We start from the raw sequence: 19,572 nt of genomic DNA, 5'->3' as shown, positions 1-19,572 counted from the left end.
TGTTTGTTAACCGGTGCCTTCGACAGATACTCGGAATATACTGGCCAAAGAGAATATCTAATGAACGCCTAGTAAGTACCACCGCGAGAGAAATACTAACTGTAAAACATTACAAATCATATCCAAATAAACGTTTTTAAAAATAATTATCATTCAAAATCAATTCCTCCACCCATGAGAAAATAACTCAAAATTTTCAACGAATTACTTTGCCACTTGTGGATACAATGCAACTTACTCATCAGTTTTTGAAGAATAGAGAGAGCCTTTACGAGCTGAGAGCCTAGCCAAGTTGATAATCGTTTGCGCTACGACAACGAAACGCTATCCGTGACTCTATACCACCAATATGAAAGAGTTATAGAGCGACAAAGCGTTTCGTTGAGCGCGCAAATGAATTACTCGTATCATCTGGGTTAGGCTTTCCAGGGTGCACAGCCTATGTGTCGATCGTTAACGCTCCGTAGCTAACGAAACGCGACTGTGACTGGCGCACTAATATGGAAGAGTAATAGAGAGAGATTCGCTACGCTACGAGGCCTTAACTGGCTGTTGTGGTGAAAGATAATTTATTAGGTTTTGGTGTGTTCATGGTTAAAATTCGTAACGAGAAATTCGTGACGTGTGGTCACCCTATTACTTCAATTACGTGACGTGCTTAAAGGTCTCAAAACCAAACCATAAAATTAATAGAAATAACGTGACGTTCATGAAGTGAACAATAAAACAAAATAATAGTAGTAGTTCTAATTATAATAAAATTGTTGTGTAAAATATATGTAAATGGATCGAAGAAACTGATAATGAAGAAATTCAGACCGTTTATGAGACAAGTAAGTCTGATACTACCTACCCAAACTTAGGTTTTGAGGACAACAAAGAGTTGCTAAGTATATTTATTGAAGAGCGGCGTAGTTTAAGAAAGAACAGTGTGACTTTGATAGCTAAAGCAGATAACACTGTACGGTGGCATATTTTGTGATAATTGGATTATCTCATCCCCAGTATGATTAACCCTCAGAGCATTGAATCAACCGGAGCCGCCTTTAAGAGCTTACCCTCTGTCGAAAACCTCAAAGGTCATACTCACGTCACACGTGTTATATGGACTGACGTTTATCTGACATGGCTATGTGTACGTTACGAACAAATAGCTATACATTTGACGTGCCCCTCCCCCGCAAAAATTGGCAAGCTATTTTGAACAGAAAATTACAGACTTAAATGCTCCAAGGATTAACCAAAACATTTTCCAATACCCATAGAACTTTAGTCGAAAAACTATACTACCAGACTCGCGTTTTATAAAGTTGCTGTTTCTCTCAACAAATATGGTTATTAGAAATACGACCCTAATATCTACCGAGAATTTTCAGTGTTTTGTGACCGCAGCGGTGTGCAGCAACTGTATTGGGCAGGGCTGCTTGATTGGTTTCCCCGCGGTGTTGCTCCCTCAACTGGACCAGCCTGAATCCGGAATAACCCTTACCAGGGACCAGGCGTCCTGGATAGGTCAGTTTAGTCTTTATCTACCCGATACCTACAGCTAAAGTGCGATATTTTACACATAGGAATGCCTCTACTCTGCATAACTACGCAAGAATTAGATACCATAATGTTTGGCATGGAAACGATCATATACCTACCTACTTCGTTCACCTCTTTTATTTTTTGAAGTTCAAAACTACTGGAGCAGACTGCGGACTGAACGAATTGTTTTCTCTCCCTGGACCGAAACAAAAGTTATCTGTTATATTAAATGATATTCGAAAAACTAAAAAAAAATCAAAACATGCAGTTTTTCTTCTATTCCAGCCGCTGTTAGTTCTATCTCTATGATCTTCGGTAACTTTTTGATATCGCCTGTGATGGAACACGCCGGGCGTAAGGTGGCGCAGTATACAGCCAGCCTCGTTATGCTGTCAGGTTGGCCCATCATGGCGCTGGCCACAAACATAGAGGTATTCTAACATTACACAAATATTTAAAATTAAAAAACTCTAGTAAACGTAATAGTTGTGCTTGTACACAGCATAAAAAAGGTAAAATACGTGTGTTCTCTGAAACAAAGATTTCATTGTGCGAAATTAATCGTTATGTTCCTAAGTAGTATTTAAAAAGTGGAGCTACCCAAATTTTTGATGCCGGTGGGAGGGTTTCAGCTCGGCGACGTATGAGGTTAATAATAATACATGTTGTTGAAGGTTAGGTTCTACGTTGAGTTAAACAGTAACAGTTTCAACTAAATCAAAGATGTAGATGTAGATCAGCGGTTATTGATTCCCCATAAAAACCTTTTCACTTTTAAGGGATAATTTTTGGGATAAAACTATCCTATGTTTTAGTGTCATTCACGACTACTCGTGCCTTGACTCGTATTGTGATGTTATTAAAGGTCATATTTGACATCTGCGCGTCATATAGATATCAAGACAAAGTTCAGAGCCCCCTCCCCCCCGCCCTCTAAAATTATAAGTAAAATAGCTTGGTGGCTCCACTTCTTAAATCCATCTTTGGGTCCTAAGGATCAATCCAGCCAAAGGAAATATTTCGCTCACGAAACGCCGTATTTCATGAGCTACAAGAACAACTATATGCTGGAGGTCGTATTTATGCAACTGACTGACTTCACTTATCATCTCGAATCCACAGCACAATTTTATCAACTATGAAGGAGTTTCTGCGTAGGTAATAATTTACATCCTCCAACGCTACGGTTTTCTATAATCATGTTCCTCGCGTTGTCCCAGCATTTTGCCACGGCATTTTGCACGCATGGGAGCCTAGGGTACGGTTGGTAACTAATCCCAAGAATTGGCGTAGGCACTATAGTTTTTACGAAAGCGACTGTCATCTGGGTGAACTAGGCCTTTTTGGGATTAGTCCGGTTTCCTCACGATGTTTTCCTTCACCGAAAAGCGACTGGCAAATATCAAATATTTCGAACTTAAGTTCCGAAAAACCCATTGGTACAGTCGCCATTGGATATATAGGAGCGGCCAAGGTGCTTACAAATATCTGAGCACCCGTCTATTGTCAAGGCGTTACATTGGGTGTTCAGATATTTTTGAGCACCTTTAGCTACTCCGATATATCTGATGGCGACTGTACGAGCCGGGGTTTGAACCCGCGACCTCCAGTTGCATCACAGGCTAGGCCATTAGCGATTCTCTTACCGCTAGGCCATCAGCGGTTCTTCTTCAACGGTTTTTTTTCCATGGTTCCATGTTTTTTTTTTCAGGGACTGCTTGTTGGTAAGGTTGTACAAGGTTTGGCATTTGGTTTGTTAATGCCGCTGCGCTCCATTATTATCGGCGAGTATACCAGTCCTCGCCGCCGCGGCGGATTTCTCAGTCTCATCAACTTGTCCAAATCATTCGGCATCTTATCCGTCCACTTTGTTGGCTCTGTCACCGGCTATAAAACCACAGCAATTGTCTCAATGGCCTTTCCTCTCGCTAGTATCTTCATGATGGTTTATTCTCCAGAATCTCCTAGTTGGCTGGCGACGCAAGGCAAACATGTCGAATGTAAAAAGGCATTCATATGGCTTAGAGGGACGAAAGAGATGCCTGAATTAGAGGGACTGATACAAGCCAGTAAGAAATTAGACCAAAAAGTAATCATAAAGAAAAATAGGATACAACAAATTGGTGCAATTGCGAAGAAAAAAGAGTTATACAAGCCTATTATCTTGGTATTTGCGATGTTTTTTATGATGAACTTCGCAGGTGGCACATTTATGGGAGCGTATGCGGTTACCGTTTTAAATTTGTTGATGGGCCCTGATGTTAATGCTCCTATTTGGATGGTGGCCCTGGATGCCGTAAGATTGTTTTTCAGTGTCATTTATATTTACGTGACCAACAAAATTAAAAGAAGGACACTAACGTTTACTACAGCGGCGATGTCCGTCGGGAGCATGTTAGGTCTGGCCGCTTACGTGTTTATCAAAACCAAAAGCTTACTTCCCTGGAACTTACTGTGGGTACCCGGTGCACTCATTAGTCTACAGGCCTTCGCTTTAGGTCTGGGCACGGCTCCGCTGCCTACCGTTATAGCCGGTGAGGTATTTCCTTTACAGTACAGAGGTCTTGGAGGAAGTGTGAGCCTAATATCAGTGTCTGTGTCGATATTTCTGGTACTTAAGACTTTTCCAGCTCTAGAATCGGTTATGGGTTTACATGGAGTTTATTTTTTGCACTCCGGAATTATGTTAATGTGTTTGGCGGTGATTTGGTTCCTACTACCCGAGACAAGCGGCAGGACGCTCCAGCAAATCGAGGAGCATTTTAGAGGAGAACCAATCGGTCACCCAGAAGCTGACGAGGAAACTAAATCATTCGAAGACTTTGAGGAGGTTAAGTAACTGTAGGCTTAATTTATAAAACTGTGATTTAAATGTAAAGTACACAAAGGTATAAATTGAGTAGTTAAGTATATACCTTAGTATGTTTAAATTGTTTAGCATGGGAGTTTAAAGAAACACTAAATGATAACCCAACACATCCAAAAATATTAAATTATTTTGAACAGCATAAAACCCCTAGTTCTAATAAGTAAAAATATCTAATAATAAAAATAACTAAACGAAGAAATAAGTATACAAACATTACTGCCGCTTGTCCATAGGTGCGGTTAATTTTTTCTTTCTTGTAAAGCTCATCTTTAGGCTTCTTTTTCATTTCTTGTATCAAAATTTTGAAGGCAGGCCCTTTGTCCTCTGCGAAATATTCATAGATTTATGTACCTGCCCGCGTCACGTTATTTAATTAAACAAAACACATTTATTTACATAATAATAGATCGATATGGAGATATTACAGTAACTGCACAAATACTAAACTAAATTAAATCTAGAATAGGCCCTTGAGGCATTGTACCAAGGATTCTAGCGGCTTGTTCTCGTTATATCGCAACGTATCAGCATTGTGCGAGGAAGCCGCCAGCTCTTCGGTCACCAGTTACGTCAACCAGTCGCTTCACGATTTCTGCAAACTTGTACGTGCTGGGACCCTATCCCTATGGACCTAGAGATTCCACATGGAATGGTACCATACTTAGACATCTAGGTGAAAGGTAAGGTAAAACTTACTGTTAAATTCTGCGTGTTGCGCCAAAAAATTTGAGCAGATATCAACCATTTCTGTAAAGACATGCAAATTTATTTAATTTCCTAATAAAATTTACAACAAGTACAAAAGTAAGTGGTCGATTGCTTAAGTCCTAATCATCTACAACTAAGGGTGCGTCCATTAATTACGTGGGTTATTCAGGGGGAAGGTGACGGTATTTTTTTATAAATTCTGCTTTTTAAATAAATCCAACTTATTTATATTTGAAATACCAATTTTAAAAGATCTCACATGATATTAAGGGGAAGGGGGTGGAGCCGAGGCAAATCTCTAGACATCCGTCAGCAGAATTAATGGACGCCCCCTGACCCATAACTTCGACAAATGGAACGTATATTGGACGTTGAAAGGCGATACTCTATTGTTTAGCAGATTTCAAATCTATCAGCTTGGGATACGAGATACCTTACAAAAATATTTTAAGAATATACTATTATGACCAAAATCTTGGTAATAGTGAATACAAACTCAATTGCCTCGATATATGTAATCATTTTTTAAAGCTAGCTCTGTAGCTCAAGTAAGGGATATACTACGTATAATTTATACAATTATATACTACAGTCTATACAATTTGAATATGCTAAAGAAATAAACTTTTGGAATAAGAGTAATTTTTGATTAACGCTATAATAAAATTACTTATATTCACAGATACTATATATTCCGACTATAGGTACCTGTCATGAAGGAGGCGATATTAGCCGGCGTATTCGGCGCTGCGCAAGCTGCGAGATCCTTGTTCAGCTGCCCGGCTAATGTAGTATTAAATTCCGTAGCAGTAAAATCAGGAGTTTGTTTCAACCTGGAAATGAAAAATGTAAATGGTAACTACCACAATAAATAGTGATTGTGTTTATTTTAATGAGAAATAAGCTAAGAGGAAGGTGCAACAGGACCGTCCGCACAGAGTATACTGAATATTGCAATCAATCTCCAATTAGACCTGATATATATAGTATTATGAACTATACTTGTATTAGGACGCTTGTACTGCACATATTTATGGATATACTTTGTGAAAAGGACATTCGATTGATATTTGACTCGATCATCATAATCGACTGGTGTAAGTGTAAGATCGTACCCCTTTCTTTGCGTTTTGTGTAGTCACTAGTCAGATAAACTTGTAACGTATACCTATAATCAAAGGAATAAATCAAAGTGTTGATGTTACATCTTGATTATCTTACTCATCCGCTCCTTCAGCATAGGTTTGGTTGAATTTGCCATAGGAAAGTAGCTTATCGTCTCCTTTCTTTTGCATCGAGTCCGTTAGAATATTAAACGCCTCCAGCATTTCACCTGTTCACAAAAAAAAAACAGTTTCAAATAATATACAGGTTGAAAAATCTGAGCTACTGTTATTTTTAGTAATATATTACCTTCAAACTTTAGGTAAGCAGGCGTGGCTGTAAACAATAAAACGTGCCATTAAGATTTGTCATAGATCATTATTACGTAATTAGCAAAACTAACTTTCTCTAAAATTTAAATTTTAGAAAAAGTTTTTATTAGTTATATGTATGTATATAGTAATTTATAAAGCATTAAAAATAGTTCATTGCCTGTTTCTAAAATTGTCAATATGAAAAAAATACCTACGTCTGCGACTATTTAGTAATTACTGATTATACTTTCATCATTTTTAAGTTTCTACTTCTACCAAAAAAATCTTCTTATATGAAGTGATGATATGATTTTGATTACTTACGTCCCCTTAAAAGGCTGGACTGAAATAAAATAAAAAAACATATTAAATTAAATACCTTTCATAACATCACGTCACGCTATTTACAAAATAAATCATTCTTCATTCTCCATTCTCGTACAAATGAACACGAATAAGGAGCATATTAGTAGTGTAAAAATGTGTTGAATTAAGCAAGCCCGGTTCCTTTAAGATGCAATGGAGGAAGTACTTATAATATCGCAGATACCGAATGGATAATGAAGATTGATTGGTATTTAATTTAATTATAAACTATAAATGTAATTACCTTCGTGTTCACTTGTACGCGGGAGTTAGGGTAAAAATAAACATAGTTGCATTTAACTATTTTTTTATTTATTTACGAAAATAAATATCCATTTTAGTTCATGAGTGCCGGTGTTGAAGGTACGCATGTATACTTTTGCGGTAGAATTTATTCACGAGTATAAAATAATATGGCTGCTTCAAGTAGGAGCTGTAGATTCTGGTCTATCGGTTACTTGCATTTTTAGGACTGTTTCTAAGCTAGCATTAATGGATCCCATTTTAGTTGACGTAGGGAGCCCAATTTCCTATTAAAAAGATTTACATTTTAGATAATTAACAATGGTACCTAAACCTAGTAATATAATGTATTTGGGATTAAAATGTAAATTTTAAGTTCGATTCTAACATCTAAAATATATCTACTTAAAAATGTGATCTATTTCAAGGTTATTCTTTCACCCCTTAGCCATATATTTTTACTACAGGAACGACGAATTTCTACGGGAGAGCCAAAAGTTTTGGAGTTAAATCAATAAAAGTTGCCCTAGTCTTCTTCCTCGCGTTGTCCCGGCATTTGCCACGGCTCATGGGAGCCTGGGGTTCGCTTGACAACTAATCCCAAGATTTGGCGTAGGCACTAGTTTTTACGAAAGCGACTGCCATCAGACCTTCCAACCCAGAGGATAAACTAGGCCTTGTTGGGATTAGTCCGGTTTCCTCACGATGTTTTCCTTCACCGAAAAACGACTGGTAAATATCAAATGATATTTCGTATATAAGTTCCGAAAACCTCATTGGTACGAGCCGGGGTTTGAACCCGCGACCTCCGGATTGCAAGTCGCACGCTCTTACCGCTAGGCCACCAGCGCTTAGTATAATCTGTATATTCATTTCGCAAAATAAGGCTAATAAAAAAAAAAACCATATGGTAGGACACGTATACAGCCAACTTGTAAGTTGCATCGTTATAAAACGCGACTTTGGTAGGAGGTATGAATGAAAAACATCGAGAGGATGTTTTACTTTCTGAAAAACCTAATAATATATAAAACGTATTTTTTATTTTGATCGGTGCGCTGGTGTGCTACGAGTAAGTGCTACAACGTAGCTATGTAGCTCGTAGAATGAGGTCGATTCTAATGTAACAATTTGATATGGTTTCGAACTGATTTTGATACAACCGTCACGATTGTCTTGATGGACTTAAACAAAACCGGGATATGGACCGTGATTACTTTTTGTAATTTTGACACCCACCCGCTATCACCCGTGAACAAGATGCATGAAACGGCGTCAAAATATCGGGAGATCAAAAACAATACAAAAGGTAATCACGTCACGTCGAATTAAGTCTAGTGAAACTATCCGAGAATCATTCAAAACTGTGATCTTATTGGTGTGCATCTCATTCACGACTAATTTAATTTCGCATGAACCAATCAGCGTGAGCGATATTCAAGGTCGCATCAAAATAAGATAAAAAATGTAACAAATTGTTAAATTTGAATCGGGCTTCATGAAAGTTTTCACTGTTGTGGCATAGGTAAGGAAGAGACTATTGCTATCTCTATTGCATGCGGATAATTATATTGCTGTCAAACTCGTACAGTGACGTTACAATCGGCATCATGGGCGGGACAGCAATATAATTATGGGCGTGCAATGGAGATAGCAACAGGCCCGCCTCAATGTACGAAAATCTATCTGGGAACTTGGGAAGTGTCTCTGCTTTATTTGTTATTTTGATTGTAATAATAATAACAGATTATTCGCTACGTGCAAAGCGAGTGGTGGGAAGCCGGAGCGATCACAGCGCTCGCTACGACTAAAATTGAAACCAGTTAGGCTGAGGGCCTACCGGGAAAAACGAAAATCGAAATTTCGCTAATTGCCTCTCTATCGCTCTTGCATATATGCACATTATTCTCCATACTACGCTATAACAGCGCTGCGTGGGGGCAGTCCCGTAGCAGGTACCGATTGGTATAAACGTTTGCGCGTATCCGACCCCACGTATCATGAATCTAGTATGACTGGATCAGGCATGAGCGGTGGGGGAAATTACCGAACGGGATAGTCTTATGTATCTTTCAGTAAGAGTAGCAGAGAAAGCGCTATTGATGTTTGTCTTTGTCATAGTCTCACTCTTCGTTTGTGCCTACTACTAAAAAGTACTAAGTGTCGTAGACGTTTTTTGTTGCCCGTTGCCCGCAGTTTTTATGGGTAATAAAGGCGCGGAGGGCGTGCAATAGAGTATTTAAGAGCAAGTTCGGCCTGGCCAGCCGCATTAGGGCTCATGCTAGACAACGTCCATAATGTTTATTTAGGATCGCCGTCATCGAAAACGATGAGGAGGACTACATATATATATTTTACAGTACATATGGTGCTACTTTTTCGCACTAGTACTAGTGCGTAAATTTGCACATTATGTAACTATGTCGATAATTTAAAGGGTCATATGTACTGTAAAACGTTGTACGATACATGTGCGAATAGGTAATTCGCAACTCGTGTCGATTTTAAACACCCTTCGGTCGTGTTTTAATTTATCGCCACTCGTTCCAAATTTCCTATTTTTCGCACTTGTATCGTAATGTACTATTATGGGTATTACGTAGGTTAATTGTTTTTGGTATGTTGTCAGGAATGTTAAAACGTGTTTGTTAATTTTGTCGTATGTCCTGTCCCTCATGGGCGCACGCTTTTGGCACATGAGGCACATCTATAGAATACTAGGTCTATATGGTCCGTATAGTTCTTCAGCCCGAAACGTGGCCCTGAAAGATTATATCTATAACAAATCCAGATCAAATTTGTGACCTGTTATCTATATGTGTTACAATCAGAGTCTCATACGCTTTCAATGCTAAAATAATCTTTAAAATACAACTAAAACTTACTTCGCCCATCATGTTGAGAAAATCATCAGCAAAATCATCGCCGCCGCCGCCACCGCCGCCCGAAGACCATCTGCCTGGGAACAGTATATCTGAAACAAGGAAGTCATTGTTTTATTCGATAGCGATATTACAAGCGGGACGGTATACTCAAAAAACCGGACAAGTGCAAGTCGGACTCGCCCACCGAGGGTTCTGTACTTTTTAGTATTTGTTGTTATAGCGGCAACAGAGATACATCATCTGTGAAAATTTCAACAGTCTAGCTATCACGGTTCATGAGATACAGCATGGTGATAGACGGACGGACGGTCGGATGGGCGGACGGACAGACGGACAGCGGATTCTTAGTAATAGGGTCCCGTTTTACTCTTTGGGTACGGAACCCTAAAAATGAACGGTTCGTAAAGAAATAAGTAACCACATTTTAACGCCAAATGCGCCGTAAAGGAAGCTTATATATTTTATTGCTGTACTGAGTGCTAAAACTAAACGCTAATATAAGAAAAATCGGCCAAGAGTATGTCGGCCCATGCTCAGTACCATTCTGTCAAAAAAATTCGTAGTTACCATTCTGTCAAAATAGGCCAAACGAGTATCATGTACAGTCATCTGCAGAGAAAAGTGACCCCCCCCCCATATGTACATACAAACAGTCTATGCAGGGGGGGGGGTCATCTCTCTCTGCATTTTACTGTACTTGCAAGTTTACAACTTTGGGAAATACCCTAATACCTAATTATTGTAGTTGTTATTTTACCGTTCTGTCGCAATGCATGATTTATGTATCCATGCCAAATTGCGGCTTATTTGTCAGTTATTCGCGATTGTCAGCTTTTGTGAATCTGACAAGCCGATATCGTCAGGCGAATTAGCAATCAGTGGTGATCACGGAGCAAACCCTCGGACGGACGGACAGACGGACATGGCGAAACTAGGTAACTACGAAACACTAAAAAAGAAGTGGAACTCTAGATGGTGATTGTCACGTCCTTTCACTGAGAAACGAGTCGTAGCAAAAATATTATAGCTTCTATATCAGTAAAAACCATAGTGTAGGTAAGGTACCTTTACCTTGATAAACCTACTGACGCGTGTTGCGTCCTTGGTGAGGCGCCTGCACTAGACGAACCTTTCCTGCTTCACTGGGATAAGCTGCATAGGGCGTCTAATAGACCAAATAATTATTAACCATAACCATTATTTTTTAATTTGACTCAGATTAAGTTTCGTACCTTATTTTGGTTCCGGGCTGCCGGCTGGCGGTGGGCTTGCTGCCCCTGGGGTGGCAGGTGGTGGGGGTGGACTTGCGGCCCCTTGGGGCTCAGTAGGTGGGGGTGGACTTGCGGCCCCTGGACCCTCGACAGGTAGTGGGGGTGGACTTGGAGCCCCGGCAGCGGCGGCCGTCTCAGAAAGGACGGTCGTAGTTGAAGGAGCCACCGTAGATGACGGTCCAGCCTCCATAGCTGAACCCGACGGGGCCGCAGAGGCCAACGGAGGGGACCCGACAGGTCTGTTTTCATCTAGTATGCTCCTTTCCACTTCTTTAAATAAAATATATAAGACGTAACATATCAATACGTACCGCATAGATTAGCAGCCCGTCCGGGAAAAGTGAGAGCATAGAAGCAAAGTGCTTAAGAATGTCAGATATTGTAGACAATTGTTCAGATTTTTTTTTACACGCTATACTTCACTTTTCTCGGACCGTTAAATTTTTGGAATAAATTATCAAACTTATTCGTATATTTGTGAATGTATCGTGGCGTACTTGAACAATTGCCACAACTTTATCTGTACAACGTACCTTTTCTTTTGGCTTACAAAAAGAGATTGTTTAAATAGACTTCAGATTAAGGATCCCGATACATGCACTATACAACTAATAGGGATTATCGCACCGTAAAAAGAGGCGACACCATTTGAAACAGAACTCTTATAGGTAACCATACTGTTTTTACTTATGCGTGTAAATATATTAAGTCATATAATTTTGGTTTCATTCGCCTCTTCTTATTAAACAGTGTGATATAATTATTCCAGCACGATGGCTAAACTAACCTTCGTCCTCATCAAAGTCCATCATTAACATTCGATCATCAGATTCTGATAGTATCTCATCAATCCAAACTGCAATCTGCGGACAAACATTGTAGGAAAGTTATTTTTTATAATAAGTTACCAACTTATTATAATACAAATAAAAGCAAAAAAAGTGTTTTCATTACCTTATCGGACATTTCCATCATAAATTTAGCCTTAGAATTGGTACATCGTCGAGATGGAGTCCTCATTTTCATGTATCCGCAAGTTTCGCCCAAAATCACATTGGACAGGCGTAGCATCCTGAAGTTTGAAGTAGTAATAATTATGTATATATAGCATTTTTTCATCATCACGAAAGTGTATGATAAACAGGGCCCGTACACGTCAATGCCGTTGACGGAAAAATGACTTCACGATACATTCAGTTAATTCCAATTATGTATTCGTAATAATTAATCATATATCAATCTCTTTAGTCAAGTTATATAGATACTTGACAATCAGGACAGAAACGTCACTTATTCACGTTAGTTTATTAAATAATACATATTTTGGATTATTAACAGAGTAGTTTACGTAATAAGCATTTATGATTCTACGCGTCAATAAATTAGTTATCAAAATTATTAGTGTTGTAAAAAACTCCCTGTATGTTGAATTACGTCATTTTTGCGTCAATGGCATGAAATGCACGGGCCCTGATGATAAATATTGTGTCGTGCAACGTGCGACATTATAATTATAAACTCGAAATATAAAAACAGTCGGTGTCCGTCCGGTTTCTTTCTCCACCGCCCTCCGCCGGCATAAAGTCGTGCTTCTGCTGTAAGGCAATTAACCCAATTATAAGCCGAATATGAAAAGAAAATAAAAGGCTATCCGATCTATGCTTTTTCACATCAAACTTGGGACACCCTAACTATAACACTAAAACATAGTTTACCTAAAATCGTCCGATGAACAAGCGCCAACCTACCGTTGGCTGTTGTCCAATGGCGTCTTGCAACTCCGGGAGCGTCATATTGAGCGGGTTAGAGATATTTGATTTCGCTCATGCTTAGTATTCATCAATTTCCGCGGTGTACTAATTATTATCTTTTTTCTTAATTAATTATATTATTTCTGTTTTACGCAAAATACTCTTCAAATGAGTCTGCTGGATATCGCGTAAGATCACGTTGCGTGCTTCACACATCTTGTCTAATATTATTGCTGCTGTTGCGGTTGCGTCTTACACAGAGACAATGTTACTTACCGTTTACACTAGCAGGGTCAGAACATTCTTCTGTCTCTCTATAACAGCCAGGTCAAACCAAGTCAGCCAGGGTGTACCATCCGGTCCAGGATAATCTATGTTGGATGCCGCACCGGAAGCCACGGTCGAGTTACGCGCCCACACGAAGCGCTCGCCCATTACTACCGTGGGTGTGTCTCTCTTTATCAGTCTGCAGCCGGTGACAGATTGAACTTTAACAACCTTACCCGTCAGCCAGCGTGTAGCGTCCAGGCCGGGAGAGCCTCTGTTGGATGCCGCGCGCGAACGCCACGGTCGCATTACGTGCCCACAAGAAGCGCTTGTCTGTCACCACCGTGTGCGTGTCCCTCTTTATCAGGCTGCAGTGAGCTCTGGTGGATCACATAAGATTATCTGAAGAATCTGATTAGGTAGTATTAAATAAAACATCGGTCGGCTACATCATGCACGTAAATAGTCTATGTAATGTGGTAAGTGACTGTAAAATGTATATGTATGCGGACGATACGTGCATGTTGTATGCAGACAAAGACGTAACGGTTGCAATGCAAAAAGTTCAGAAGGATTTAGAAAACGTAATTAAGTGGGCTCACGATAATGGCATTATTATAAACCTTAGCAAAACTAAATGCATGTATATACGCTCGCCATATTGTAGAACAGAAAAGGCTCAGCTAAGTGTGATTGGGCATGATTATGATTGTTTACATAAAGCGGGGCGGGATTGCAGGTGCAACGAAATCGACTTTGTAGAAAGCTATAAGTACCTTGGGTTGACAGTAGACTGTCACATGTCTTGGTCAGCGCACGTAAATAACGTATGTGACAAACTTAGATCTGTGCTCGGAAAATTCTATCATCTACGAAGTATAGCAAACAGGGCCACATTGTATACATTATATCACGCACTTGTAGATTCCATATTATCTTACGGTCTAAGCAGTTACGGTCGGACTTTCTCCTCGTACCTAGATAGAATTAAAGCAATTCAGATCAGATTTTTAAAATTCTTAGTAGACAAAAAAACAAAACGGTCATGTAAAAACAGTTACGATAGACTTTTTTCGATTTGTAATGTATTACCAGTACATGAAAAATGCTCACTACTCATAGCCTTAGAACAATATAGACGTGACGAGTTCAAAAAACCATTAAATCACAAACTACAAACAAGAAGCGTTACCAAGGAACTAACTCATCGTAAACTATTGATTCCAAAAACTTGTAACTATTTTGGGAAACGGACTAGGAAATACTTGGTGCCCATGATCTTAAATAATGTTACCGATCAAGTTAGATCCTGTCATGATGTGTCTAAAGTTGTGTATAAAAAGAGGCTAAAGAAATCACTATTGGACAGGTTCGAGCAGAATTCTTGACTCGCTTATGTTATCTTAACTAAGTCACTAAGTATATATACTTAACTAAGTAATATAGATCTTTTTTATGTAAGAAAAATGTCACTTCTGTGGACAATATTACTAAGGAAAAGGATTAGGATTACTAAGAGTAACTAATCAGATGGATCCCAGACCCGGTGTGGAGCCTTTCCACATTAAAAACGTTATTAGCATAACGTATATTTAAAAAAGTTAAGATTACTACGACAATTTCTGTGGGAATGTTCTGTGGTGGGTCTATGGACAGGCTTGTTTCGCTTATATGTGTAAAATCATTTATTGACAAGGGTTCTACAGCGACTAAACTAAACCAATAACTAGCTTAAACTTAGCAGTTATTTTAATTTAGGTACAATGTTAATGTTAGCTTGAATTACATAATACAATGACCTGTGATCAATAACAGTATGTGATAACCACTCTGTAGTTTAAGTTTTAACATACCAAGGTTTCAATATACATACGTATGCAAAAGCGGCTATAGTTATTAATATTTACAATACTAGTTGATGGAGGGTAGATTTAGTTTTTTTTCTGCCAACAAACTGTACTGCAGTTTGGCAGATTAGTAGTTTAAGGCTTTTTGTAATCTTCTTTTGATTCAAATAAAAAAAAAAAAAAAAAAAAAAAAAAAATACTAAGCAGAATTTAGGTGATAGTATTAGTGAAGGAAGTTAGGTAAGACATCATGCAAACTACAATAACAGGTTAACTCAAAACAAACGATATTTTTTTACAAAAACAAAAATAAATACAATGGCCATTGGATTTTGGTTATTATAATGACAACTTAACATTATATAGTATATTTGACATTACAAAAAAGTAAGAAAAATAGCTATATTCCATAAATTTCTTCTCCAATAAATCCAAAAAATTTAGTTAAGTTGCATTTAATTTTGATCTTATTTTATATAGAATGATTTTTAAACAAAGAGCTAACACCATACACTTACGCATTCTTCTTCTTAGTTTTGCGGCAATTGACAAAGTATTCATACGCCTGGTCGGGTTTGAACGGCTCGTCGGCGTTGAGCATGGCCCGAAACCGCTCTATCTGTTAGGATGAAACACAAACTCTTATGATATGATAGTAGTGTGAAACTGCATGACTGATGAGCAAGGTTATTATAGTCAATAATTTGCAAGGCATTACATAATTTTGTGTATCTGGTGATTTGTAAGATACCTATTTGACATCATTCCGACGACGGCGATGCGGCTTAGCTACGTGCTCGAGACGGTCGTAGAGCATGGCGTAGTGGAGACGCAGCCATATACACTTATACAGCAGGCCGCGTAGCCAACGTGCAAATCGCTTACGCTCCGTAGCGATCAAAACGCAACTGTCACCGTTGCACTAATATGAAAGAGTGATAGAGAGATAAGCGTTTCGTTGTCGTAGCGATAGCGATTGTCTCTCTGGCTAAGCCGGCTGAAGATGTAATGGAATATGTTTGAAAGAAGACGGTACGAGCTAAGGGTGTTACAGCTGCAATCGCGCCATTATGTGCACTTTAGCTCGTTCATGGTGCGCGTAGTAGATTACAAACTTACTGTTTCAGGCGGCAGTAAGTCTGCATGTTCTCGCCACAAGTAGATGACGTTGCGGCGACGCGGCTTGGCCAGCCGCTCGAGGCGGTCGGTTAGCACCGCACCGTGCCGACGAAGGCAGCGTGCATGCGCCTTCATTGCGCGTCGGGCTATCTTCACATCGGTTACTTTGGGTGCTCTAAAATATTGGAGTACCATCAAACATAGTCGTATAAGACTACCAGCTAGTAGGTACTAATAAGTAGCTATTGGTAAAAAAAAAAAACATTTTTTATACAAGCTTTAATCCCTGACTGTACTTTTCTTTCACTAGGCAACTATTTCAATCGAATAAAGGGAAGTAAGTCTAATTTAGCTTACAAGATTTGATCCGAAAAACATAAAGCAAGCATTGCAAGTTAAATAAAAGCTTGTAAAAGCTATTCCATGTTCCTAAAAATATAACACTTACTAATAATAGATTACAAGTGGTATTTACTTTGGTCTAGCAGGTTTTGGCAGCGGGTGCGCCGGTGGGCGGAACACAGATTTGTGCTGCACGCTCAGGCTCCGGCCAGCGACGATAGTCTCGGCCACGGAGGGCGGGGCGGGGTTGGCATCATAGGGCGGGTACGGTGGGTACTTGGCTACAATAAGGGCTTATTACACTCATCCTGCCGTCGGGCCTTACGATCGAAGCCGACGCCGGTATACCGACGTCACGAAAAAATTTGTACTTTTATAGTTTGGGACTACAAATCAAACTAAGTTGGAGTTGCTGTAAAGTAGAGCATCTCTCCCGCAACCTCTACTGAATTTCACCATAGGATTCAACTTTTCCAGGAAATAAGAGGCTGGAATATTGTGTACTTCATTAATACATTTTCATTTGTCTTTGCCATCATCAATGATGGTGCAAGCAATTGTAGATATCTAAAGGGTCTCACTGATTACCAGTTCGCCGGACGATATCGGTATGTTAGTTATTCGCAAAAGCTGACAATCGTGAATAACTGACAGGCCGATATCATCCGGCGAACTGGTAATTAGTGGGCCCCTTAAGCTAACTTTGCACCTACTTGTATATAACAAAGTGAAAAAGCATCATAAATAAACGTCGTATTATCATTGGCACACTTTGTTATTTCAAATGTCGTGCAGACTTCTTGCATCTTGGGTTCGCGCACGCACTGTTTGATATTACACTGAAATTTTCTGTCCTAAGAACGGTCCCCCCTTTCCTATACCCCAACCCTACAACCCTTATTTTTATTGGGGACTATGTTACACGAATCGACCTAGCTCCAAACTATATAAGCAAATCATGTTCTATGGGTGCTAGGCGACAATATACAGAGTTAAATAGATAAATACATATTTATATACATAGAAAACACCCATGACTTCGGAACAAATATCTGTGTTCATCACACAAATAATTGCCCTTACCGGGATTCGAACCCGGGGCCGTCGTGATATGCAGGGTCACTAGGCCAGACCGGTCGTCGAAGCTATAGGTACCTAGTTACTGTTACAAACCTAAGTACTTATTAATTAGGTTATTTTTTACGTTTTACAAGTAGGAATTCATCCAATCATGTGAGTGAGAGAGAACTACTTTCTTTCTTTCCGACTCAACTATAACTTGGCAATTACTTTGGTTTGAATAAGTAGGTAAGTTAACACAATACTTACAACCCATCTTAACGCTCCAGTAACTAGAATGTTAAATTTGGAAACAGTCCTGTTACGTTTTAAACGTAACTTTAATTATTCTTGAAACAGTTGGGTAACACCGCAGCTTGCATTTTTCAGAATGACAGTTGGAGAGAATAATGTGGCATTCATCTTCTTTGTAGCTATGTTTTTTCCAGCCATGTGAGCCAGGTTTCATAAAGATGAAAACTTTTTTCGAAATATTTTTTCACGTTGTGTAACGAAACGATCAAATTATGTCCTAGCTGTCGGCTTAACTTGTTAGTCTTGGAGTCTTGCAAACATAATAATATATACTAATCTATGCTTGCAAACACAACTTGTCAGTCAGTGAGTAAGAAACAGCCAAGAAGAAGTAGTAGTGTAAGAAACTATACTCATCCCTTTCTTGTATGTGCTAGTAGGTACTAGCGTAAGACAAAGACAGAATGATTCACTCAGTCTACGTTTGAAATGAAATGACACAGTCCTGGGCTAAACTATAACAAGCCAAATAAAGCCTCTGTTCACCAAATCGCAGGGTTGTTTCCAATTTCTTGAAACGCTTGTAATACGTTCTATATTAACCAAACGTTGCCCTAGTTCAAGTTTATATATAATTTTTTAATTTTTATTGATTTAGACAAGTTTAATTTAGTAAAAAAATGTAGTTAAGATTATCACCTATACACCACCATATTACAATAAATAGTTATAACCGAGCAAAGCTCGGTTGCCCAGGTACTATATACTGATATACACACGTAACACCAAGGCCCCCCGTTGTTTAAGGGAGCACTGGCCTAAGAATCGATATATTGGCGGCCGCATATCGTGAAACGTAAAAATCATTGTCTCTCTCCCTGAGCCGATGGAGACTACCTATTTCTGTACACTTTGCCCTTCGGGCATCTGAAGCAACCTAACAAACCTATCCTATCCTACCTATCTGTATATATCCATTATGTATATTGTTATTGTCAATAAATAAAGTTTCATTGGTTAAATGTGATTATGTGACTAAGTACCGTAAAAACATTTTTTATTGAGATACAAACAGTGCCTTTACCGGAATGCGAACCCAGGACCATCGGCTTCATAGGCAGGGTCACTAGGTACTTGTCACTACCCACTAGGCCCGACCGGTCGTCAATGTGTGGGCGATATTGTGAAAAATATCAGAATAAAAGATGCGCTTAGCCACACGCTGGTCGTTCATCCGCGAAACGTGACCGCACCACCGAAGCTGACGTCGCATGAGGTATACCTCGATACTACCCACAATTGCTCCACGCAGCAAGCGGAAACAGGGTGGCCAGTTCCTCAGGTACAAAGATGTGCTTAAGCGGCAAATGAAGTGTCGTATAGAGCCCTCGCGATGGGAGCAGCAGGCAGCCATACGAACGGAGTGGCGGGCTACTATAAATACCAAAGTAGCTGAATTCGAAGCGCGTCGGCGCTCAGAGCTGGATGCCAAGCGCGACGATATAAAAGCCAGACCACCCGCGTTGTATGTTGTACATGAATGCAATAAATAGTATGAGTATATGCACTATAATTAGGCAAATGGTGTGCTCACATGCCCGCAATGTTCGCGAACTTTTGGTAACAAGATCGGCTACATCAA

At 39.4% G+C, this 19,572-nt stretch overlaps 2 protein-coding genes across 3 annotated transcripts; one reads left to right on the top strand and one right to left on the bottom strand.

Annotated features, from left to right (window-relative positions):
* Window positions 1–213: 213 nt before the first annotated feature.
* On the top strand, window positions 214–4,505 carry LOC133518833 (facilitated trehalose transporter Tret1-like). 2 transcript variants are annotated; one of them, XM_061852573.1, is made up of 4 exons: window positions 214–833; window positions 1,377–1,512; window positions 1,816–1,961; window positions 3,242–4,505. In XM_061852573.1, the coding sequence occupies exons 1-4, from the start codon at window positions 804–806 to the stop codon at window positions 4,367–4,369; spliced, it is 1,440 nt and encodes a 479-aa protein (XP_061708557.1). In that variant the 5' UTR covers window positions 214–803; the 3' UTR covers window positions 4,370–4,505. The 2 variants fall into 2 exon arrangements, with proteins under 2 accessions (XP_061708557.1, XP_061708556.1); XM_061852572.1 differs by having other exon boundaries at window positions 214–1,512.
* Window positions 4,373–18,536, bottom strand: LOC133518834 (uncharacterized). The gene is made up of 14 exons (XM_061852574.1): window positions 17,946–18,536; window positions 16,750–16,897; window positions 16,275–16,449; window positions 15,674–15,774; window positions 13,545–13,688; window positions 12,245–12,362; window positions 12,078–12,153; window positions 10,020–10,108; window positions 6,850–6,868; window positions 6,521–6,547; window positions 6,329–6,440; window positions 5,816–5,940; window positions 5,096–5,146; window positions 4,373–4,723 (listed from the first exon to the last, which is right to left on the bottom strand). The coding sequence occupies exons 1-14, from the start codon at window positions 17,950–17,952 to the stop codon at window positions 4,524–4,526; spliced, it is 1,392 nt and encodes a 463-aa protein (XP_061708558.1). The 5' UTR covers window positions 17,953–18,536; the 3' UTR covers window positions 4,373–4,523.
* Between the last annotated feature and the right edge of the window lie 1,036 nt (window positions 18,537–19,572).

Source organism: Cydia pomonella, chromosome 6 (assembly GCF_033807575.1).
Source record: "Cydia pomonella isolate Wapato2018A chromosome 6, ilCydPomo1, whole genome shotgun sequence".
Taxonomy (NCBI): Eukaryota; Metazoa; Arthropoda; class Insecta; order Lepidoptera; family Tortricidae; genus Cydia; species Cydia pomonella.
This window is presented reverse-complemented; position numbering and strand designations above follow the sequence as displayed.

Bases quoted from the DNA above. Each gene is read 5' to 3' on its own strand.
- LOC133518834 (XM_061852574.1), bottom strand. The intron at 15,775-16,274 runs GTAAGTTTGTAA...TCATCCTAACAG, and splicing joins ACTTACTGCCGCCTGAAACA to ATAGAGCGGTTTCGGGCCAT. The intron at 13,689-15,673 runs GTAAGTGTATGG...GTGATCCACCAG, and splicing joins AAAACTAAGAAGAAGAATGC to AGCTCACTGCAGCCTGATAA.
- LOC133518833 (XM_061852572.1), top strand. From the start codon at position 1,332: ATGGTTATTAGAAATACGACCCTAATATCTACCGAGAATTTTCAGTGT. The intron at 1,513-1,815 runs GTCAGTTTAGTC...CTTCTATTCCAG, and splicing joins GGACCAGGCGTCCTGGATAG to CCGCTGTTAGTTCTATCTCT. The intron at 1,962-3,241 runs GTATTCTAACAT...TTTTTTTTTCAG, and splicing joins CGCTGGCCACAAACATAGAG to GGACTGCTTGTTGGTAAGGT.